Source organism: Stegostoma tigrinum, chromosome 23 (genome assembly GCF_030684315.1).
Source record: "Stegostoma tigrinum isolate sSteTig4 chromosome 23, sSteTig4.hap1, whole genome shotgun sequence".
In the NCBI taxonomy this organism is placed as follows: domain Eukaryota; kingdom Metazoa; phylum Chordata; class Chondrichthyes; order Orectolobiformes; family Stegostomatidae; genus Stegostoma; species Stegostoma tigrinum.
In genome coordinates, this window is record NC_081376.1 from 43,500,431 (window position 1) to 43,525,957 (window position 25,527).

Sequence of the window (25,527 nt, forward strand, 5' to 3'; positions counted from 1 at the left end):
GGTGGTGTGCGGGGATAGGAGGCACCTGACAGCAGAGGTGGTGATGTTCTGGCCGCGGTGGTGTGCGGGGATAGGGGGTACCTGACAGCAGAGGTGGTGACGTTCTGGCCGTGGTGGTGTGTGCGGATAGGGGGCACCTGACAGTAGAGGTGGTGATGTTCTGGCCGCGGTGGTGTGCGGGGATAAGGGGGCACCTGACAGCAGAGGTGGTGACGTTCTGGCCGTGGTGGTGTGTGCGGATAGGGGGTACCTGACTGCAGAGGCGGTGATGTTCTGGCCGTGGTGGTGTGCGGGGATAGGAGGCACCTGACAGTAGAGGTGATGATGTTCTGGCCGTGGTGGTGTGTGCGGATAGGGGGTACCTGACAGCAGAGGTGGTGACGTTCTGGCCGTGGTGGTGTGTGCGGATAGGGGGCACCTGACAGTAGAGTTGGTGATGTTCTGGCCACGGTGGTGTGCGGGGATAGGGGGTACCTGACAGTAGAGGTGATGATGTTCTGGCCGTGGTGGCGTGCGGGGATAGGGGGCACCTGACTGTTCACAGATTGGAGGATGGACTTTGTTCCTTTGTTTTTCTGGCAGTGAGGACACATGGCAGAAGCGAGGGAGTGAGCTGGCCGTTTCCTTTTCTTTCAACTGTTTCTTTTATTCCTGCTTCTGTTTTTAATCTTGTCTTTTGTCCGGTAAGATGGTCCCGGGAATGGCAGCTTTGTACACCTTTCGCCGTACCCCTGTACTCCTGTGCTCAAGTACACCTGACAATAAAATCCTAATCCAATTGCCTTACAATCGCCCAGAGCAAGTGAAGTTTAAATATGCATTAAGCCAGAATTTTTTGCCCGTCTCTAATTGCCCAAAGGTTTGTTTGGACATACTCACATTGCAATGGGGCAGGAGTCGCATGTAGGCCACGCCAGACAGCGTTTAGTTTTCCTGAAGGACATTAGTGAACCAGATGGGTTTTTCCTGACAATTGACAGCGGATTCATAGTTACCATTCGGCACCTAATTCCAGCCTTTTATTTATTTCAAATTCCACCTTGGACAGGATTCAGACCCAGGCCTCCACAACATTACTTGCATCTCTGGATGAACAGTCCTGTGATAATGCTTCTTGGCCGTTGCCGGTGATAATTCATAGGGCCACTGCTGTTCTGTGGTTCTCCTTGTCTGTCATTGAGCTGTTTCATGCCGTTCCAGTAACCTGACCCATTAGATTACAGCCACAGTGACTCTATATGTCTCAGCCTGTAATCAACAGTGAATGTTGAAACTAACACTGGAACAGACACCTTCCCAGGCACCCTTTTGGGATGTTTGTTGTGGTTTCATGATCATTGAATCATTTATTGTCATGTGTGTTCAATATAAAATAATGTAAAGTGTTTATTGTCGACGTGAGTAGGCACCATTCATATTAACTCAGAAAAAAATTTAAAGGAAGATAACTTATAGAGAGTCCACCTTATAACTTCTCCTCTGCTACAGTCCCATTCCAGGCTTCCAGCCCATGCCATTCTGTGTCGGGACCCACTCCACATGAAAGTGAGACAATGTCCCTTCTGCTGAGTGGGTCCTCCTGATACCACTGTCAACACAGTGTGGTGCTGGAGGAACACAGCAGGCCAGACTTCATCAGAGGAGTAGGAAAGCTGACATTCCTTCAACATCAGAAAAAGAAGGGTCCTGACCCAGAATGTCGACTTTCCTGCTCCTCTAATCCTGCCTGGGCTGCTGTGTTCTCCAGCTCCACACTGTATTATCTTTGACTCCAGTATCAGCAGTTCTTGCTATTCCTGATACCACTATGTCTGGTTAAGTAATGAGCCCTCTCACCACACCATTCATCTGATTATCAGGTTGGCTCTATTGTTCAAAGGCCAGGGCTGACCATGTCCAGAACTGTTTTAACATGACCAGAACTGGTCCATATTTCTTCAAGACTTTAGTTGTTAGCCATTTGACTACAAAGCGGGTGAGGGGAAATACAGTTCTAACACTTATAATTCTACATTACAGACTACACTCCATTGGGAAGCGTACTCTCATTCATAAAACCACATTTTGACAGGTCATGATAGCTTTGACCCTAGCCCTACTGAACTCAAAACATTAGCTTTGGTTTCTCTTCACAGACGTTGTCAGTTTTTACCTGGTTTGAATTTGTTGATATGTTTGACAGGTCTTTCACAGGCTTAACAGTTCTAAAAGGGTTATATACCTTTTACACACAATTTTCTCAGCAAATCTGACCAGCCCACACTCACCTCCAAAGGGCATTGAACCTTGCTCCCAAAGGTCACGGAAATACTTTCTCCAAAGGATAACTCACACCCATCAAAAGATGTCCTTCAATCATTCTCAGGGATTCTTCGACTCTCCAAAGTGGAACACTGCCCATTTAAATAAAATAGATTGAACACAGGCCTACTTCAAACAGGCCCATCTTACAGACCTGCGAGGCTAATTTATCAGAATAGATGTTAAATAGGTACAGCTGTCTGTGGATAAATGAACCACATGCGTGAAAACTGAGCTGACTCCACTCCTCCCTCGAGCAAGTAGGAAGTGCCACATTTGGGAGTGGAACTTCCAATTGCAGGCCACTTCCATCGTTTTATCACGTCAGCAGGCTTTCCCAACGTGGTGATTTAATGTAGCTGATTTTTCACCAAAAAGTTTCTAGCATTCACGCAAATCTCTGCCCATTAATTTATGCGGAATCTCCTAACAGCTCCATCCAGATTGTTAATAAAGATTGTGAGGAGGAAAGGTCTCAACATTCATTCTCTGTGGGATTTCCATAGTGGTTGGTTTCAACACAGAGCCACTATCATCTTATTATGACAGAGAAATGAAAACCGTATTCAACAGAAGATTAGCTCTACAACTCCAGAATGCAAACTTCTCTTCAACACCTACCCAGAAACCATAAGTTTCACTGTGGGTCAGAATGAAAAATAGGACATCAATTTGTTTTCACTTTCTGCACAATTTCACACCAATTCAAAGTCACCCCCAATTTGTTCTCAAACTGAAAGTTTCTCCCAAAATATTCCATACCTAAGTTTTCCCTCCCACTGTGTCAGACTTGTGTATAAGTTAATGTTCATATGAGTATCAGACTAAAAATGTTTTGCTGAAGTTATACAGGACCTCGGCGAGGCTACACCTTGAGTACTGTGTGGTCTCCTAGACTGAAGAAGGATATTCTTGCTTTGAGAGAGTCCAGCAAAGGGAAGACAGGACTGCATATGAAGAAAGACTGGATCGACTGGGTTTATACTCATTGGAATTTAGAAGATTGAGGGGGTATCTCATAGAACACATAAAATCATAATGGGACCAGACAGGCTAGATACGGGAAGAATATCCCTGATGTCCAGAACCAGCGGTCACTGTCTAAGAATAAACGATAAGCGATTCAGGGCTGAGATATGGAAATATTTATTCACTCAGAGAGTTGTAAACCTGTGGAATTCTCTCCCACAGGATGCTGTTGGGACTAATTCATTAGATATATTCAAAAGGGAGCTAGATGTGGCCCTTGTAGGTGAAGGGATCAAGGGAAGGGGATACTAAGATTGCAAGATCAGCTATGATCATATTGAATGGTAGTGCAGGCTCGAAGGGGCAAATGGCCTACTCCTGCATCTATTTTCTGTTTCTAATTTTGTTATTTCACTCCTGAATTTAAAACAAGTGTGTGATGCAAGGTATGCAATTTATGTATATAATTTAATATCATTTATTTTAGAGTTTGGATTTTGAACTAGTGGCATGTGAGTTTGCTTTGTGTTGATGAAGAGGTTGAATGATTAATTTGTAAGAATTACTGTAGCCATGGTAATGTCTATTAAAACATCAAAGAGTGAGAGACTTTCCAGAAAATAATAGGGTTTTGTCTTTATTGTGAGCATTTTACCCGTAAATAATGTAAACAGTTTTGCATTAGGCCTCAGGGAGAAGAGTGTGGTAATAGTTTTTGCTTGGGGAAACATTTATAGCTTTGAGAAGGACGGTATCAAGGATTTATAACAGTACAAAAAGAGACCATTCAGTACTTCATCCCTGCATGAGCTACTCAAATGAACATATTCACCGAGCGCCAATCTCTCACTTTCTCCCTGTATTCTTGCGTACTATTTCAATCAAAATTAGATTTGATTTCAGCTTTCAATGGATTTTATTTGATTGTATTTACTTACTGTCACATATATTTTGTTTCAAAATACATTGAAAAGTGTTGTATAGTCTTGCCACTCTACGGCGCTATCTTTAAACACAGTTAAAAAAAACAAAAGCATAGGATATAAAGGCAAAAAAAAAAGAAAAGATTTACAATATTACAGTCCTTCTTGTTAAGTGCTCCACCTTGGGCCTGGAGACCAGGTTCAAGCCTCCTTTGCAGCACTGCCATTGCCAGAATGAAAGTTGCCACTCTTAAGTGCTATCTCGCCTCCGCTGACACCCTCACCATTATGAGTCCTCACCAATGTAAATGCCACCTGATACCACGCCCATACAAATTTGACTCCACCGTCGCCACCATGTGTCTCCTCAGGCTCAACGTCGCCAATGCAGATGCTACTGATGCCACTGGGTCTCCTGGGCCCAAACTCATTCAAAGGCAAGATGTTCCTTGACTGGCAGCCAATGTTGATGAGGAAAATTCGGGGAAAGGAGCACAGAATCAACTTCTGTTAATAATACCAAAATGCGCAAGCCACTTTATATCAGGAGGTTACAAAGGGAAGGGGCGGTGCATTGGGTTAACGTAGAAATGTCTAGTGACCCTGGACCAGAGTACAAAATCCAAATGATAGACTGGAAAAGATCCATAAATGTTTATATCAAATTGTGAACAGTAAATGTACCCTTCACTTTTCCATTAAATCCAGAACATGGCATCAGGGATCATGGGGGACCCACTTGCAAGAAATCTTGTGTTCACTCACTATCCAAGGTTTGAAAGTGAATGGACAAACTTCACTTGAGACTTGTACAAACTGGGAAGCAAGAACATTTTGTCTCTTGGTCTTGGATGGATTTAAGCCAAGGTCTCTCAATGTGCTAACTCTTGGCAATTCAATATCCAGGGTACACTCTATCTAAAATGAATTAATAATTAAACTTACAAGAACTTAGTTTAAAGAAACACAATTTTAGAAAACTACAAAAAAAACCACTTAGATAAAATTTTCTTCTCAATATATAAGTACAAAACATGAGGGCGGCAAAATGTGTGAAGGCCTAAAAGTGTGCCTGAGAGTTAAGATACATGATGAACATATATCTGAAGCAGAGAGGAGGCAAGCATCGCACTGTCTGGGCATTTAAACGATTGCTAATGCCGCTATCAAAGCGAACCCTTTTAATGATCACACTCCTGAGGGGGAGTGCAAACAGTTTGCACCTCGTAAAGGAGAGGTGCATTTTGGGTCAATCAGAAGCAAGCTATTCCAAAAGCCAATACCTTAGAAAGATACAGGAATCACACAACATGGCAGAGAATGTGCTCCTCAATTCTCAGCTACCAGCCTGAAGGTCTCCATTGCAGGGAGTGAGCAGAATGAGAGAGAGGTACTTTGCTCACAGGGGGCAGAGGTCCATTGCCAATCTCTGAGAAGGTAATGGGAGCGGATGGCCATGCATGAGGTTAGGTCATACAGAATGGGCTTATTTCCGCTGGACCTTAGAAGAGTGTGTGGTGACTTAATTGGTGCTTTCAAGATCCTGGAAGGTCTTAACAAGGTGAACATGGAAAGGACGTGTCCTCTTGTGGGTCAGTCCAGAGTTGGGGTGAGTATTAGGAATCACCTTTTTAGGACGGAGATGAGGAGAATGATTTCTAGGACGAACTGAGTTGTTGTCTCTGGTTTGTTGCCCATGTCGCGTGCTATTGAGGCACGGAATAGGGAGAGAGAGGAGTTGAACATGTGGCTACAGGGATGGTGCAGGAGGGAGGGTTTTGGATTCTTGGATAATTGGGGCTCTTTCTGGGGTAGGTGGGACCTCTACAAGCAAGATGGTCTTCACCTGAACCAGAGGGGTACTGATATCCTGGGGGGGAAATTTGCTAAGGCTGTTTGGGGGGGTTTAAACTAATTCAGCAGGGGGATGGGCACCAAAATTGTAGTTCGACTATAGAAAAGGTTGAGAGTAGGGTGGTCCAAAATAAAGTTTCAGGGAAGCAAGATGGCACCGGCAAGCAAGAAGTTGGTTTGAAGTGTGTCTACTTCAATGCCAGGAGCGTCCGGAATAAGGTGGGTGAACTTGCAGCATGGGTTGGTACCTGAGACTTCGATGTTGTGGCCATTTCGGAGATATGGATAGAGCAGGGACAGGAATGGTTGTTGCAGGTTCCGGCATTTAGATGTTTCAGTAAGAACAGAGATGATGGTAAAAGGGGCGGAGGTGTGGCATTGTTGGTCAAGGACAGTATTACAGTTGCAGAAAGGATGTTTGGGGGCTCATCAACTGAGGTAGTATGGGCTGAAGTTAGAAACAGGAAAGGAGAGGTCACCCTGTTGGAAGTTTTCTATAGGCCTCCGAATAGCTCCAGAGATGTAGAGGAAAGGATAGCAAAGATGATTCTCAATAGGAGTGAGAGAGACAGGGTAGTTGTCATGGGGAACTTCAACTTTCCAGATATTGACTGGGAACACTATAGTTCGAGTACTATAGATGGGTCAGTTTTTGTCCAGTGTGTGCAGGAGGGCTTCCTGACACAGTATGTAGATAGGCCAACAAGGGGCAAAGCCACATTAGATTTGGTACTGGGTAATGAGCCTGGCCAGGTGTTAGATTTGGAAGTAGGTGAGCACTTTGGTGATAGCGATCACAATTCTGTTATGTTTACTTTAGTGATGGAAAGGGATAGGTGTACACCATTGGGCAAGAGTTATAGCTGGGGGAAAGGCAATTACGATGAGATTAGGCAAGATTTAGGGAGCATAGGATGGGGAAGGAAACTGCAGGGGATGGGCACATTAGAAATGTGGAGCTTATTCAAGGAAAAGCTCCTGTGTGTCCTCGATAAGTATGTACCCGTCAGGCAGGGAGGAAGCTGTAGAGTGCGGGAGCCGTGGTTTACGAAGGAGGTGGAATCTCTGGTCAAGAGGAAGAAGAAGGCTTATGTTAGGATGAGATGTGAAGGCTCAGTTAGGGCACTTGAGGGCTACGAGGTAGCCAGGAAAGACCTAAAGAGAGAGCTCAGAAGAGCCAGGAGGAGACATGAGAAGTTGTTGGTGGATAGGATCAGGGTAAACCCTAAGGCTTTCTATAGGTATTTAAGGAATAAAAGAATGACGAAAGTAAGATTAGGCCCAATCAAGGATAGTAGTGATAAGTTGTCTGTGGAGTCGGATGAGATAGGGGAAGCGCTAAATGAATATTTTTCAACAGTATTCACTCTAGAAAACAACAGTGTTGTTGAGGAGAATACTGAGATACAGGCTACTAGGCTAGATGGGATTGAGTTTCACAAGGAAGAGGTATTAGAAATCCTTCAGAGGGTGAAGATAGATAAGTCCCCTGGGCCGGATGGGATTTATCCTCGGATCCTCTGGGAAACCAGGGAGGAGATTGCCGAGCCTTTGGCATTGATCTTTAATTCATCATTGTCTACAGGAATAGTGCCAGATGACTAGAGGATAGCAAATGTGGTTCCCCTGTCCAAGAAGGGGAGTAGAGACAACCCTGGTAATTATAGACCAGTGAGCCTTACCTCAGTTGTTGGTAAAGTGTTAGAAAAGGTTATTAGGGATAGGATTTATAATCATCTAGAAAAGAATAAATCGATTAGGGATAGTCAGCACGGTTTTGTGAAGGGAAGGTCGTGCCTCACAAACCTTATTGAGTTCTTTGAGAAGGTGACCAAACAGGTAGATGAGAGTAAACTGGTTGATGTGGTGTATATGGATTTCAGCAAGGCGTTCGATAAGGTTCCTTACAACAGGCTATTGTACAAAATGCGGAGGATTGGAATTGTGGGAGATATAGCAGTTTGAATCGGAAATTGGCTTGCTGAAAGAAGACAGAGGGTGGTAGTTGATGGGAAATGTTCATCCTGGAGACCAGTTACTAGTGGTGGGCCGCAAGGGTCGGTGTTGCATCCACTGCTGTTTGTCATTTTTATATATGACCTGGATGAGGGCGTAGAAGGATGGGTTAGTAAATTTGCAGACGACACTAAGGTTGGTGGAGTTGTGGATAGTGACGAAGGATGCAGTAGGTTGCAGAGAGACAAAGATAAGCTGCAGAGCTGGGCTGAGAGGTGGCAAATGGAGTTTAATGCAGACAAGTGTGAGGTGATGCACTTTGGTAGGAGTAACCAGAAGGCAAAGTACAGGGCTAATGGTAAGATTCTTAGTAGTGTAGATGAGCCGAGAGATCTCGGTGTCCACGTATACAGATCCTTGAAAGTTGCCACCCAGGTTGGCAGGGCAGTTAAGAAGGCATACAGTGTTTTAGCTTTTATTAATAGAGGGATTGATTTCCAGAACCAAGAGGTTATGGTGAAGCTGTACAAAACTCTGGTGCGGCCGCACTTGGAGTATTGTGTCCAGTTCTGGTCACCGCATTATAAGAAGGATGTGGAAGCTTTGGAAAGGGTGCAGAGGAGATTTACTCGGATGTTGCCTGGTATGGAGGGAAGGTCTTACGAGGAAAGGCTGAGGGACTTGAGGCTGTTTTCATTAGAGAGAAGAAGGTTGAGAGGTGACTTAATTGAAACATATAAAATAATCAGAGGGTTAGATAGGGTGGATAGGGAGAGCCTTTTTCCTAGGACGGTGACGGCGAGCACAAGGGGGCATAGCTTTAAATTGAGGGGTGACAGATATAGGACAGATGTCAGAGGTAGTTTCTTTACTCAGAGAGTAGTAAGGGAATGGAACACTTTGCCTGCAACGGTAGTAGATTCGCCAACTTCAAGTACATTTAAGTCATCATTGGATAAGCATATGGACGTACTTGGAATAGTGTAGGTTGGATGGGCTTGAGATCGGTATGACAGGTCGGCACAACATCGAGGGCCGAAGGGCCTGTACTGTGCTGTAATGTTCTATGTTCTATGTTCTATGATTTCTTCTCATAGGTTGTATAACTTCGGAAATCAATGTCTCAGGAAGGCGATGGAGTCTGGTGCATTGAATACTTTTGAAACAGAAGTGATGAGATTAGAAACATAGAAAATAGGAACAGGAGTAGGCCGTTTAGCCCGTGGTGCCTGCTCCACTATTCAATATGGCCAGGGCTGATCGTCCCGTTCCCATTTTGGCTCCACACCCTTTGATCCGTTTCACTATTAGAACTATATCTCCAACTCTTTGAAAATTTGTGATAGGCAGGGCTGTCGAGGGCCATTGGGTGTATTTGGGAAAGTGGAATATGAAACACAAACAGATCAGCCGTGATCTTATTGACTGGTGGAACAGGCTCAAGGGGCCAAATGGTCTACTTCTGTTCCCATTTTGTATGTTCATATGCAGATCATGATCAGCAGTATAGCTGAGGATTAGGGCTGCAGATACCAGCGCCCCAAGGTGTGGGTACTAGTACTTACAGCTTCAGAGTGTCACAGCAGACCAAATTCCAACAGTTTGCTTGGATTGCTAAGGTGTCACTTTGGAAGAAAAACAATGGTTCTCTAGAATATGAATCTGCTTTCATCTCTCAAGATGACAGTATCAGTCCTCATAATATGCTACTCCGTCAGTGCCTTTAACTATCATTTGGCCAATCCAGACCGCTATTACCTATGCCAAGGTACAGGCCAAATCTGAATCTTCTAATATATTAACCCCAACATCGTAAACTCCCATCTTTTCTGTAACACCATATTATATTCCCTTTGGGTATCCAAATGTTGTACACCTGCTGGTTCCTTTTTGTCCACCCTGATCTTGCCTCTTCAGAGATGTCTAATAAATTTGTTAAATATGATTTTCCTTTCACAAAATCACACCAACTCTGTTTGTATTAGGATTTTCTGCTACTGGATTTGCTCTGCTACAGTGTCCTAGAACCATCATATCCCTACAGTGCTGGTGGAGGCCATTCAGCACAGACCCTCGGAAGAGCCACCCACCCAGACCCAATCCCTGTAACCCCACATTTGCCATGGCTAATCCACCTAAGCTGCTGATCCCTGGACACTACAAGGCAATTTAACATGGCCAATCCACCTAACCTGCACATCTTCAGACTGTGGGAGGAAATTGGAACACCTGGTAAAAACAAGAACAGGGAGAACATGCAAACTGCACACAGACAGTTACCCAAGGCTGGAATCAAACCCAGGCCCCTGGCATTGTGAGGAAGAAATGCCAACTCCTGAGCCACTGTACCATCCTTAAGAATGCATTTCCTAAAGACAGGTGTGAGAACAACTGGCTTCCCATCTCCCTCCTTTCTTTAAACGTGGTGTTTCATACTGTCCTGGATCACAGTGTGTGTCCAAGCAGTTCTTTTCAGATTTAGTTAAATATAATTCAAAACGCTAGGGCAGCGTCATTTGGAATATTGCATGCAGTTCTGGTCGCCCCATTACAGGAAGGATGTGGAAGCATTGGGAAAGGTGCAGAGGAGATTTACCAGGATGTTGCCTGGTTTGGAGCGAAGGCATAATGAAGAAAGGCAGAGGGACTTGGGTCTGTTCTCATTGGAGAGAAGGAGGCTAAGAGGGGATCTAATAGAGACATACAAGATGATCAGAGGATTAGATAGGGCGGACAGTGAGAGTCTTTTTCCGAGGATGATGACTTCAGCTTGTACGAGGGGGCATAGCTACAAATTGAGGGGTGATAGATTTAAGACAGATGTCAGAGGCAGGTTCTTTACTCAGAGAGTGGTAAGGGCGTGGAATGCCCTGCCTGCCAATGTAGTTAACTCAGCCACATTAGGGGCATTTAAACAGTCCTTGGATAAGCATATGGATGATGATGGGATAGTGTAAGGGGGAGGGGCTTAGATTAGTTCACAGGCCAGCGCAACATTGAGGGCCGAAGGGCCTGTTCTGCACTGTATTGTTCTATGTTCTATATGTTCTATGTTCTATGTTCTGCAATTAAGTGAAGGCTTGACAACAGCAATTTGCTTAAACATGAATGCTTATCAAGTAAGAATAACGATTATGATGGCAGTAATAAATGATTATGGTGGAAATAATAAATAGAGAAAAAAAGAGAAAAATAGCAACAAGTCTCACGCCTTTCTAGAAAAAGCAAAGAGTCTAATATTCTTCTGTCTGTTGGAGACCCCTCATTTGATGCCTGGTCTAGAGGCTCAGGTTCGTTCCTGGCACTTTACACAATTGCGAGCCAAAGCCATGTCTAGCGATTTGGAACAAGACTACGGTGTGACAAACAGCCAGCCCAAAGAAAGCAGATACAGAAGGCAAGCTACAGAAAAATAAGCTGCAGGCCCCTAAAGGAATGTTAACAAGGCACATCTAAGCTCATGTGGCATTTCGAATATCATCAACAATTTTAACCCTTCAGCCCATCAGCTTCTATCTCTGCAGGCGTTTCTTTAGGATGCTCATTACCGGGGACAGGCATTTGTCAGCCTTTACCCAGTACCTATATTTGAATAATCACAATTGTTTTATATTCTTTTAGCCCCCTCTTTATCCACGATTCTCAGGATCAAATTTGTGTCCTCGACGGCGAAAACAGATGCAGAATATTTGCCCATGGTTTCTGTCTTTTTTTGTTTTCCAGCTTTAATTCCACAGTCTCACTCTCTCAGAATCATGCCCAGCCCATCATTTTTAAAGCACACCCAAGTCATCCTGACTCAATGAAAATCCAGGTCCATGTTTTCAGACTACTGGCAAAGGAAAACGCAATTCTTCGAATTAAAACTTTGCCTATCTTCAAAACTATGTGAGTTAGAATGTTTGCATCAGTTGGATTCGTAATCAAGTAACGGTTGAATGTACGTAATGAACATGGTTATTAAATCATCACTCTGATGTAGAACGAGACTTTACAGCTTTACAAGAGTCCTTTTCCACCCTTCCCATGAACTTTTTCATTCCCGGTGCATTTGATGAATGTAACTAAATTCCCAGATTTTCAGAAGCTCATTATTTCTTTGGTGTCCTCTGAAGTTTGTTTTAGCAATTGTCTCCAAATGGAATTGATGCCATTGCTCTGACTGTGCACCAACTGACATGTTCTGTATTGACTTTGCAACTGTTTAATCGACCCTTGGTCAGCCTTGTTGACTTTTTTGCTGGTGTGTTCAAATGACTCACAGAATTATTTAATTGCTGGTGTTTCCGTACTGTGTCTGGTTTCTGAATTTCTGTGCCCTGGCACCAGGTTATAGATTAGATTAACGCTACAGTTCAGGATTTGTAATTTTTGTTTCTCTGCTATGCGGTGGAGAGAAAACAGAAACAACAATAAGGAGGCAGTTTGACTGACATCTGCATTGATTTGGAAGGTGGAGTCAGCTGCATGCCGAAGACTAGGGTATGTGACGCTTACTGGGCTGCCAGCGACTGGGGCAACAGTGGTAGGATAGGGCTGGTGGAACAAAAAATGCAGCAGGAGGTAGGGGAGCCCCACAAGAAAGCTCCCCTGATTGGAGGGAGTGAGAGGGTTGTGCAGCTCAGGAATGGCATGCAACATGTATCACAGGAAGATCCTGAAATCTGATGAAACAGGTTGGGGGAATGCAAGGGATGTATAGAATTTTCCCCAAGGCGATGAAGTCTAAAATTACAAAGTATAGGTTTGAGGTGAGAGGGGAGAGATCCAAAAGGGTCTGGGGGGAGGCAATTTTTTCACACAGAGGGTGGTGAGTGGCTGCAAGGAGCTGCCAGAGGTAGTGGTGGAAGCGAGTACAATTTCATCATTTAAGAAACATGGAGATGGGTATGTGGATGAAATAGGTACGGAAACATATGGCCAAATGCAGGTAAATAGGACTAGTTTAATTGTGAAAACTGGGGAGCATGGGCAAGTTGGGCCAAAGGGTTGGGTTCCATGCTGTAGACCTCTATGATTCTATGACTGTTGAGGGTACGATGGGATGGCACGGGAGATGGAAACGGCATTGGAAGAAGGAATGGGGATGAGGATGATATGATAGGGATAAAAGAAATAGTATGGGTATGGCATGAGGTAGGTGTTGGACGGCAATGGGACTTAAAGATGTACACCTGCAATAAATTCACTAATTTCACAGCAAATGCTCTATGAGTCCCTATTGATTAATATTAATTTACACAAGTACTTTGCAAATGCATTACTTTCCTTTACAATGACTTCCTATTTGTTAAAATGTGTTGCTACTATTTTTTTGCAAGGCTTCTCACACTATAATAGTTTTGTAGTTCAAGAATAGAAAATGTAAAAAAAAGAAACTGCACATTTAGCAGCAAACAATAAAGGTCAAAATGATTCCTTCTGATTGTTGACTTGTTGCGGTGGTCAGTCACATATTCATTCAAACACGTCCTGAAATATCACACTTAGCAATTCCACACTGATTAGCTTTATTTTTGGAACTGCAGTATGGATGAGAGTTGGCCTACTTTAGGTCAATTTATTCGAAACTTACTGTCTCTTAATTTCTGCCAAGCTTCAAATAATTGGCTGTGTGTTTTGCCATTATCTGTACATTTGATTTACTTTATATTTTGCATGCAGTAGAGCAGGAAAGGGTTTGAACAAAAGATAGATTTTGGAGGCCAAAGCAATTCGAGGGAGACTTTCCACTTCTGATTGAATTTTGACTCATCAAATTTTTCACCATTGGAAGATTTGATTTATTACAGATTAGAATGACACTTTTTTCCACTTCAAATTGTTTTGTCTGGCACCTGTGGAATTTGTTGCACACTTCTATTTGCCCAGAGGGATGTTCAGTGTTGGTCTGGAGTCACACATAGGCCATACTAGGTAAGTGTGGCCAATTTCCTTCCCTAAAAAGTCAGCCAAAAGGTTTTTATGACAATTGACAGTGGGTACATGGTCCAGTTTATTTTTTAAACATTGGATTCCAACTTCACCATCATCTGTGGTGGGATTTGAATTCATGTCCTCAGAACGTGAGGCTGGGAGTTTACAATTGCTGGTACAGCAACATTACCATCAGGCCAATGCCTTCTCATTCACTCTCCCTCAATTTCTTTGCCCACCCGCACTCCCTAATAGTCCTGCTGTGTTTCAAAGGAGAGCCCCAGTGTAGCATTTGAACTTTATTTTTGGCATGCCACTTGCAGGGCCAGAACATTTAATTGTTTTCACTGCATCAAATTTGATTTCTGAAAGGTAGAAGTGATCCACCCTTTCGCTGAATTTTGTTAACTCCCAGTTCTGCTGTCAGACTTCTGGTCTCTTGTCATTGCAAGGAATAGGAGAGCAGAGGAGCATACCAACCCTCAGGCCTACTCCAGCACTTCTTCAACCAGAAAACCTCTTCCCTACAATGTTTTCGTTCATCCCCTTATTCCCAAAAACCTATTGATCTCAGTCTTGAGCATCGATGGGCCTTTGGGGAAAAGATTTCCAAAGTTCACAACTTTCTGTGTGAAGAACGTACAACTCAATGAGGAACCTCCAATCATGAGCCTGAGTTCTATGCTCGCCAGCCAGGGGAATGCCCCTGCCAATCCTCTAAGATCTTTTATATATTTTAACAAGATTTTAAACCTCTGAGAATATGGTCCCAATCTACCCAAACATTTAACATTGAACAACCCTGTCGTTCCAGGAATCTACCTGTACAAGATTTGTCAGATCCTCATCTCAGGAAGCATATTCTTCCCTTAATGAAAGCTGAAATAACTGCAGATGCTGGAAATGAGAAACAAAAACAGAAATTACTAGAAAAACTCGGCAGGTCTGATAGCATCTGTAGAGAGAAATCAGAGTGAATGTTTTGGGTCCAGTGACACTTCTCGGGAACAGTTCTGATGTTTTTCCAGCAGTGTGGAGGCGACGATAATCAATGTATCCCAAAGCCTATTTGAAAGGATAGTGGAGAACCAACCATGTGTCTTTTAACAACACTTTGATATTTTGGAGTGTTTTTTGCATAATTCTGTCACATAAATGAATATATGCACATCACGCTACTCCAGAGAAAAGCATCTCATCGTTCAGAGTTCAGTTAAGGTCTTTTATGTTTTGAAAGCTGTTAGAATCAACAATTCAAAAGAACAGCAATGTAGAAACAAACTTTAAATATTTATTTTTGCAGCTGATTGCAGCCAAAGTCTTGTTAAAGGTAAATCCATGGGTTCTTTCAGCAGCTGCCTGTCATGGTCAGCACTTTCACAGTTCAGTAAGTTTAAACTGTCAAAACTATTAATTGTACCATATTTAGCTGTTGGAGTGAATCTAACAGCGAGGCGTAATGACAGCTAGAACTTGAGTCAATGGAGTAAGCAACCAGAGATCTCTTTAGTGAATCGTTTTGAAGGAATATGGATTTGGCAGTGTGATGATTAACAAAGCAGCATAAATTAGAGCCAGTGAATTAATTGCTCATTTTGGAAAATGATTTTTGGATTTTTGCATTTAATTTCATATCTGCTCGCACTAGCTTTGGCCTACACTATTGCACAGGCAGATGTATTGAAAGCAAATTATCATACTCTGAGCAATGCACAGGTTTTTTCCTTTAAGGCAGAGCAGCTGAGAAATTGGCTTTGCACCAAGAACTATTTCAGACAGGGTGCCCACTTAACACAGATCTATAGAGAAATGCACAAGGTCCAGTCATCACTTTCCTTCATTTCTATATCATCAGTTTTGTGCATCATGACAATTTATATTACACAACAGCCTGGCTTGAAAATCAGAACTTGCAATAAAAATTCAACTTGTCTCCATTCAGCGTGCTCCACAATGAGATGCCTCCAGCCCACTGTATGAAGGAATGGCTCTGAAGGAGTTAAAGTTGGAGCTTAATTCAGTATTTAGGTGTAAAAGAAGCGGTTTAATCCAAGTGCACCATAGAAGCAGATGCATCATCTCTGGCTCCCAGCTGTTTTTATAATATTGTCTAACTAGTCCACTAGCACTGAAAATGTCTAGGCCATTAGAGCCATGAATGGTTAGTGCCATTGGCTCAGAAAGAAATTGTAAATCTGTCTCTACATTCAAGAGAAAGTAATTCAAAAGAGTTAGTAAGTAGAAACTAAGTGTTGAGGTAGGAGTAAATTTCTCTGAATATAAGTCTCTATAACAGTGTTGCGAACAAGTTGAAACTTTTTCTTCTGTTTAAGATACTTCTGAACTGTGTCCAACACTGTATCACTTTTTTTTTGTAATAAACTTATTTAGAATTAGATTTTATTGTTGAGTACACGAATGCAGGAGTGCGGTGAAAAGTGTACAAGGTGACCGTTCTCGGGCATCGTCTTAGTATACAAAAGACAAAAACAGAAGCAGAAATAAAAGAAACATCCAAAAGAAAAGGAGATGACCCAATCACTTCCACGCCTCTGCCATGAGCCCTCGCTGCCTGAAAAATGAAGCCGCAAAGTCCATCGCTCAGTCTGCAAACATTCAGGTGCCCGAAATCCACCGCAGCTGGAACACCAGCAAATCACCACATCTGCCTGTCAGGTAACCATGCCCTGCCTTGGACTGGAGCTACAACACCACCGCTGGAGCTGTGTCCCCATTCTTCAGCGCCATCTTACCTCTACCCTTGTCCATCACTGCCATGAGTCTGCACACCGCCTTTGTTGGGGGAGGGGACACAATTTCAGCAAGGAACCCACTGCTACTGACCCTCCAGGAAGGAACTGCTCTCGCTGCAGCTAACATTCTGGGGAACCATGACCATTGCTGGCAACATTCCGAGGGAACTGCTCCTACCGAGAATCCAGAGAAAAAGAGCAGCGTAAAAGAAAGGACAAAGAAAGAAGGAAGGCAGACAGAAGCAGGCAAGTCCCGAGCTGAGGACCTGGCCCAAACGCTGCTCTTCTGCCATCTTCACATGGGAATATGTCTGTTGTTAAAGAATATCTGCAGCCTCATGTGAATATGATGACTAATGATAACAAAGTGTGGAGCTGGATGAACACAGCAGGCCAAGCAGCATCTTAGGAGCAGGAAAGCTGACATTTCAGGCCTATACCCTTCATCAGAAGCAGTTCCTATTATCTCTGCAGCGAGTAATGATCACATTAGCAAATAACAAAATACATGATGCGTCGAGTCAATCTGGGATCTGAGTCGTCCCATGGTACCATCAGCTAGGAACATAACGAAGTGGGGGATTTTTACGCATTAAAATTCATCGAATGTAAGGGGAATGTGTCTCTTTTAAATAAATGGATGCTTGGAGGCACTGAATTTAAGGGTTATGGTGACAATTTTTGGACGGATCAGGCTTTCAAAATGGCCAGTGGTGCCATCACTGACATTGTAATGCAGTTAAATCCTGTTTTAAAAGGGTAGCCAGGGCACTTGGAAGTTGCAAGCTGCCAATTTAGCAGCCTTTTCCTTTGGGGTGGGGGTGATTGAAGGGATGATTGAAGGGAAAGAAATCAGGCAAAAATAGATGAAAAGGGGTGGTGTCCTGAATGTCCTGAAAAATACCTAACCACCAGTTAATATCACACAAATAAACCACCTGGTCCAATTACATTGCAATTTGTGAGACTTCTCTTTACAAATAGGCCTATGTGTCTCTCACATTAAGCCACACTTCAAAATGACACATAAAACAGAAATTGCTGGGGAAACTCAGCTGGTCCGGCAGTATCTGTGGAGAGAAAGCAGAGTTAATATTTCAGGTCCAGTGACTCTCCTTCAGCATCTGCAGTACTTTTTTTTTGTTTAGTCTTCAAAAATGACACCTTTAGAAAAGATTTTTGTGACAATAGAGTGATTGTTCTAAATGGCAAAACAATCAAGCAAATAGCCAGCAGTACATGTGCAGTTGGGGCTACTGACATAGTTTCACTGGTTGGGTGAATTTTTTGTAATATATTTGCTGGAAAGTGTACATAACATTCTCGACTTGTGCTCTAATGATAGAGCTGAATTGAAAAAGCTATCCTGCATCAGTAGGTAAAGGCATCATATGGTCAGCTATTAAACTGTAGAGACCCAACTGTTTGGCCCATCCAATGGACAATAGCTTAGACTCAAACTCTTCATTCACTGGAGTGAAAACTGAAACTGCTGGAAATACTCAGCAACTCAGACTGTGCAGACAGAATTAACGTTTCATCTTGATCTTCCTTCATCAAAACCGGAAAAAATGAAGAATTTAATAATGTCGGATCTAGTGTACAGCCAAAGAAAACAGTGAAAAGGCACAGGGAGAAATATCTGTGGCAAAATGGAAGGCAATAATAATAAAGTAGCAAAAGGAGGGGGGGAAGGAAGAGGAAAAATGAGGGGTTATGACAAAAATAATTGAAAGATGGGCCCTGAGGAGTTGTAAGTGACCACAGCAGAACCGTTTCCCATCTGCTTTCCAAGAATATCCAAATTATGATGCAAAATTGTTCAACTCAATGTCATGCCTCCAAGGCTGGAATGTGCCTGATAGATGAGCTGATGATTCCCAAGGTTGTGACAGCATTAGCAGATTTTGACTGGGACAATAGCGGGGACACATTTGGCCTGAACGCCTTTGTTCATGAGAAATGGAAGATTGAGTCAAACGTCCCAGTGCTGGTCGCTACCAAATGGTCCTGGGTGAGTGTGCTTACTTGTGGAAATGATTGCTCACAGGCTTGAGCACGACTGTACCCTTTTGCAAAGATTGTCAACTCTCCCTGTATCAATTCGGGCAGAGAAATAGCAGGTTTCATCAAGCGTGTCAATAAAGGAAGGAGGGAAGAGGAGTCAAATTGATGAGAAGACTTTTAAATTTGACAAAATAATTCTCTCAATGCTCCCCTCATGTGCTGTGTTATCACTATGATCTTCCCAGCACTTTTTGACATCAGTGACCTTGACCATTAGAGACATGCTTTCCTAACGTTAACTGGCCGTTATCACTAGAATATTATCAGAAAGGAATTGCTGTGAATACAAAATGTTAACTTCAGTCAAGTATGCAAGATCAGACTGCCATGATCTGAATAAGGAAAATAATTTCAGTGAGTAGGTATGGATTAAAGGAAATGAAGTAGTGCAGAAATAAAATTGATTGAATCAAACCAATGTAATTTGGTGTCTCAAGATACTAACACTTCCAACGTTTCATTTTCAGGATCTATTTATTTTAATGTTTACTGCAAATTTTAACAAAACCATTGGAATAAACAGAAGCTTTAAAGGCACAGCCTTTATTCTGATCCCTTACTCAGTCTCAGGAATGTTGGAGGAATGGGAAAATGGTGAATGATAATTTGGGATCACTTGCTTGATACCAAAGGTCCTGCACTGATTACTTCTGCATTGCAGCAAATTTTGATTTGATTAGATTAGATTAGATTCCCTAAATGGTGGAAACAGGCCCTTCTGCCCAACAAGTCCACACCGCCCCTTGCAGCATCCCACCCAGACCCATCCCCCTATAACCCACACACCCCTGAACACTATGGGCGATTTAGCATGGCCAATCCATCTAGCCTGCAGATGCAGATGCAGAATGAAATTTTATTACTATGACATATTGCTCTTCTTTGACACTGTCATGAAGTGAGCAAGCATCATGGCTGCGACCACCTCAATTTATCAAGTAAAACACTGTATAAAACACAAGTGTAATAAACCCTCATTTCTGACAAGATGGTCATAATGGAGTAATTTAACTGCTCCGTCCTCCCCTGTTTTAAAGGTAAAGTTGCTAGATCATGGGGCTGCAGTCTCATTAGAGAGAGATGATTGGTCGTGGTTTAACCTGAGGGTCACCACACCTCAGAAAACAGGAGATGTTGGGAATAGAGTAACCTTCATGGCAATCTTGCTGGTGCGGGAATTGAACCCACACTGTTAGTACCATTCTGCATTATAAACCAGCCAACCAACCAATGAGCTAACTAACCCCTAGTATCAAATATTCCATCAACCTTTTATAGATGTTAAGAGGCTACTCTATTCATTCTGCTCCTCTATTAAAGTAACTAATCAAATATAAGGGCCTACCTTATTTAAAAATTATATCCACATCACAATTTCAACATTAATTTACTCGATAAACAAAGTCATCAAGCCAGAGGGTCCGATATGATTTAAGCATAGAAATGCAAGCCAGAATTTATTGGCCTGCCGTTACGTTGACTTTCCCTTGAAGTTTAAATGATCTAATTAACATGGAGCTCAATTAAAATCTAATTCCTCCTACTTATCATAAATACAACCAAAAATGACCCAACAGTTATAGTGAGTTAAAATGCTGAAGAGATAACGTAGGATGAGCACATCAAAGCTTGTTTCAGAAATGGATCATCATAAAGAGGTTGGTCTCGCATGGGGTACATAGGGATTAGTGAGTAAAGCTTGTTTTCAATCTATTCCACCATTATGCTAAATTATTCATTGCTCACAAAGTTTTCTCCTCACTTTTTGATACCTGCATTCTGATAAGAAAAGTGCCACAAAAATGCAAAAATGATGCTGCAATCATAAATTTGTGTGTAAATGCCATCTGTATAGTGCACCATTTAAATTCACAACACGCTTTCAATGATACCTTTTAGCCAGGTGCTAAGTGGGAGCAAAACCAATGAGATTGCATAATGCGTCAAACAAATATGACACCCTGGCCAGACAAGGTGAACTTATCAGATTTAAGTAAATGTACCTGGTGTCCACAGGGATAATATGTTGGCAGCATGCTTTGTGGCTGCAAAATAGCTAAATATTGCCACATGAGGATGCACTAAATAAACAATATTGATTCCTTCTTTACCATGTGCCAGCTGTTTATTTTTCTCCTGACCCCATTTTGGCTCATTGCCATTTGGTTGTCCACGCAATCCACTAATCCGTGTATGTGGCAGAGCAGGGGTCGGGGGTAGTGGTTGGGGAGGCGCGGACTAAAGATTTATGTAATAAGGAAGAATGAAAGGTTTGCAAAGTTGGGCTGTTTAGCTACTGAAAAGGAGTTGTCCCATTGATCCTGAACTTTTGTACAATAAGTTGATAATTGTGCACACAGTTTGTGGCCTGTATCAATTGGAGCCAAACAGAAGGCAACTGGGACTTACAACATTTTTTGCAGAAAAGGCTTGTTGGCAAAATGCACAAACCTGTGGGTAAGATATTTTTTCTTCAGAAGGGGGAAGGCTTAAGCTTGTTTTCTAACCTAAAACATGTAATGGATCTCTACATGTATACATTATTCTCCTTTCTGTAAATTTGTTCTAACCTAAGATAGATATTCTCCAGTAATGCAGGCTCATGAAGATTTGATACATTTGATGTAAGAATGAAACATCCAGAAAAATGACAGCAGTAAAAGATGTTAGGAATCTATTCACAGACATGGATCTTTTGTTGGAAATCTGGAACCGATTTAAAGGCATGAGCTTCCTGAGGAAGTGGTGGACGCAGGCACAGTTATAACGTTTAAAAGATGTTCATGAATAAGAAATGTTTGGAGGATATGGGTCAGGCACGGGCAGTTGGGACTAGTTTAGTTTGGGATTATGTTTGGCATGGACTGGTTGGACTGAAGAGACTGTTTCCGTGCTGCATGACTCTATTAATAATTTTGCAAGATCTCCATTCACTTCTTTCTTCTCAGATAAGTGTCGGGACAAGCCGGCTTTGTAATGTCTGTCATGTACAAAAACAGCAAACTGTAACAAAATCTGCATTTATACAATGCAACATATATTTGAACTGTTCTATCTACCTGGCAGGGGGATCTATCCAAAAGTATCAATGCAGGGTTGCTAAAACAATAAATTGGGGTTTAAAGACTTTATAAGGCTCTAGTTAGGCCCCATTTAGAATACTGTGTCCAATTTTGGGCCCCACACCTCAGGAAGGACATTCTGGCACTGGAGCGTGTCCAGCGGAGATTCACACGGATGATCTCTGGAATGGTAGGCCTAACATACGATGAACGGCTGAGGATCCTGGGATTGTATTCATCAGAGTTTAGAAGGTTGAGGGGAGATCTAATAGAAACTTACAAGATAATGCATGGCTTAGAAATGGTGGACACTGGGAAGTTGTTTCCGTTAGGCGGGGAGACTAGGACCCTTGGGCACAGCCTAAGAATTAGAGGGGGTTAATTCAGAATGGAAATGAGGAGACACTTCTTCAGCCAGAGAGTGGTGGGCCTGTGGAATTCATTGCCACGGAGCTCAGTGGAGGCCGGGACATTAAGTGTCTTCAAGGCAGAGATTGATAAATTCTTGATCTCGCAAGGAATTAAGGGCTAAGGGGAGAGTGTGGGTAAATTGAGTTGAAATACCCATCAGTCATGATTAAATGACAGAGTGGACTCAATGGGCCAAATGGCCTTACTTCCATTCCTATGTCTTATGTTCTTATAATTCTGATAATGAACAAGGCCCCTGACTAACTTAGGGCCCCACGCAACTAAACCTACCATACAACCCCTTTGCCGTTATGTTTATATTTAAATGCAGTGACCATTCTGCACCAACACTGCCTCGCAAATAGTGATGAGGCGAATGCCCTTTTAACGTGATCTCCTAGTGTTGGTCAGGCCTATTTGCCAAGCTTAGATGAATTGTGTCATAGGGCTTCTAACATCCATCCACACTGTCTCAGCAGGACCTTAATCCTTATATACAATCTTACCTATTTTAAAACTAATTTTTAAGATGACTTACTCTGGTAAAATTGATGACTATTCCTGTTTGTGATACCAAACAGGACTGTTAACCTCAATCTTGCATTCCATTTAATGTGAAAATCAGCGATTTTTTGTTTGAAAGTAAGGAATTGCAAATTATTCTTTTATTGAGAACTGAAAAATCTTCAATCCAAATAAGTCTAAAATGCAAAATTGATCTTTTAGCAATTTTTTTCCCATTATCAAAATGAAAATAACATAGAGGTTTGGAGTTACAGGAGGATAACAGTTCTCAGCTATATTTAATGTACTTCAAATTTCAAACATTGCAGAGCAATCTTTAAAATAAAGTACTGGAAAAGTATCTGCAAAGCTGCAACTTACTTCACTGCGTATCAGAGAGCAATTAGATCTTAATTAACCTCATGATGCATTCTTCGATCATATGGTCCTAAAAGAGATATCTAAGTTACGTCAACAATACTCTGACAACAAAATAATAATACACTAGATTCTAAATGGTCTTAGTCTTTTTGTTGTCAAAGTGTCATAATTATAATATAAATATTCACTAAATGCTTCATATTCTCTAATTGTAAGTTGCATGTGTTTTTCTTTTAGAATTTTGCCTTGTATCAGTAATTGTCTGGCAATGGTGCATTCCACTACTGGGGACAGAACCACAGCTACCCTTAGAAGGGTCATCTGATGAAAACTTCAACTGCCCTGAAGTGTGCACCTGCATTTTTGATGACTACAGTGAAGAACTGAACGTCTACTGTAGTTCTCGTAACTACACACACATTCCAAACGATCTACCGTTCAACGCTAAAGCCATTTGGTTTGACGCTAATAACTTTACAGTTCTCCAATCCCATGCTTTCATGAACATGTCTAACCTGGATTTCTTGAATCTGGAGAATAGCTATATACTTACTGTCGAGCAGCATGCCTTCTATGGTTTGAAGATGCTAGTCCACTTGCATTTGGAAAGGAACAGATTGAAATACCTCCTACCAAACGTATTTCTCCACACTCCATCTCTTGGATCACTCAGTCTGAATAATAACAACTTCGGCAAAATTGAAGATGGGTTGTTTTCTAGCCTCTCTCATCTCTGGTACCTCAACCTGGGATGGAACAATCTGGCAGTTTTGCCTGCTACAGTATTTTACGACTTACCAAACTTAAAGGAGCTTATTTTGGCAGGAAATAGACTAACTTACCTGCAGCCCCAGCTATTTGTAAATTTGGTCGAGCTAAAGGAACTTGATTTATCAGGAAATTTGTTAAGAGGCATTAAGGGGAATATCTTTGTGAAGCTGCAAAAGCTTCAGAAGCTTTATATGAGTCATAATCAGATCAGCACCATTGTACCAAGAGCTTTTATGGGAATGAAATCACTTCGATGGTTAGACTTGTCCCACAATCGCATTACAGTACTACATGAAGAAACATTCTCTGGGCTTCTAAATCTGCATGTACTTCGAATGCTCAACAATTCCGTCACACAGTTGAAGCACAGGACATTCAGAGAACTTCAGTTTCTGGAGGAACTCCAGCTTGGGTACAACAAAATCATAAGCCTTTCTGAGAATGTATTTGATGGGTTAGTACAATTGGAAGTCCTCACACTAAACAATAATCAGATTCAGCAGATCAAACCAGGTACATTTGCTGGCCTTCGTGAGGTAGCTGTACTGAATCTATCCAGCAACTCCTTAAAGAATTTACCAGATCACTCATTTAAAGGTCTTATTAATCTACATAGCCTGCATTTAGAAAATAATGCATTCACTAGAATTCAACCAAACACATTTTCTGGATTATTCTCCCTTCGAAGACTCTTCATGCAAAGCAATTACATTTCAGTCATTGACAATCAGAGCCTCAGTGACTTAAAACAGCTTTCAGAACTGGATTTCAGATACAACAAACTAATACAGATATCTCCTCAGGCCTTTGCTGGTGTACCAAATCTCGAATATCTACTATTGAAGTGCAATGAACTTCAACAAATTTCTGAAACCACCTTTCAGCCTTTTCAACGCCTTTCGTGGCTTGACTTATCGGAGAACTTTATTGAGTTTTTTGATAATTACACTCTTACACCCTTGACCAAGTTAAAGTATCTGAACCTCAAGGACAACTCTTTAAATCATTTCCCACAACATTTTTTGGAGCAGTCCACACAATTGGAGCAACTACTGCTTGGGGGCAACAACTGGCATTGTGACTGTTTACTAAAGTCACTCAGAAATTACAGTCTAAAGAATCCCCACATAGTTCCTCGTTATTTCGAATCAGCAATAGAAGACGATACCATCATACACACATACAACAACATCACCTGTGCAAGCCCAGAAATCATTGCTAGTACAGATCTGAGAGACATTAGTGAGGACTATTTTGGTCATTGCTAATATCAAGTGCAAGATGGTTTCCTGCAATCATCACATGTATATTGCTCAGGCAACAATGCCCTCGTGGTGCACCGTTCACAACCAGGTATATATTTCATACACAATTATGAATATGTCAAGTGAAATCAAAGCTAGACAGAGCTATTTGGCTTGGAATCCAATATTACCAATCAAATTTGCAACAAATACGATGATTCTTTCTGGCTTAGTGTGCATTCCAATAAGCTCATCTTAATTGCTTTAGCAACAAAGTGTGGCCAATTGTGTTAAAATAATAACAAGTGCACTGTAGTCTCTGACCGGAGTAAAATGTCTACACTTTGTTTCAAAGGTATCACAGATAACAAAAATTGCTATTGGAACAAATTCCTGATCACTTTAGAGTGGGAGC

At 42.0% G+C, this 25,527-nt stretch overlaps 1 protein-coding gene across 1 annotated transcript; it reads left to right on the plus strand.

Moving 5' to 3' along the window:
- The first annotated feature begins 688 nt into the window (after positions 1-688).
- Positions 689-25,322, plus strand: LOC125462443 (insulin-like growth factor-binding protein complex acid labile subunit). Its single transcript, XM_048552497.2, has 4 exons — positions 689-859; positions 18,519-18,686; positions 21,100-21,196; positions 23,335-25,322. The coding sequence occupies exons 1-4, from the start codon at positions 689-691 to the stop codon at positions 25,134-25,136; spliced, it is 2,238 nt and encodes a 745-aa protein (XP_048408454.2). The 3' UTR covers positions 25,137-25,322.
- The last annotated feature ends 205 nt before the right edge of the window (positions 25,323-25,527 follow it).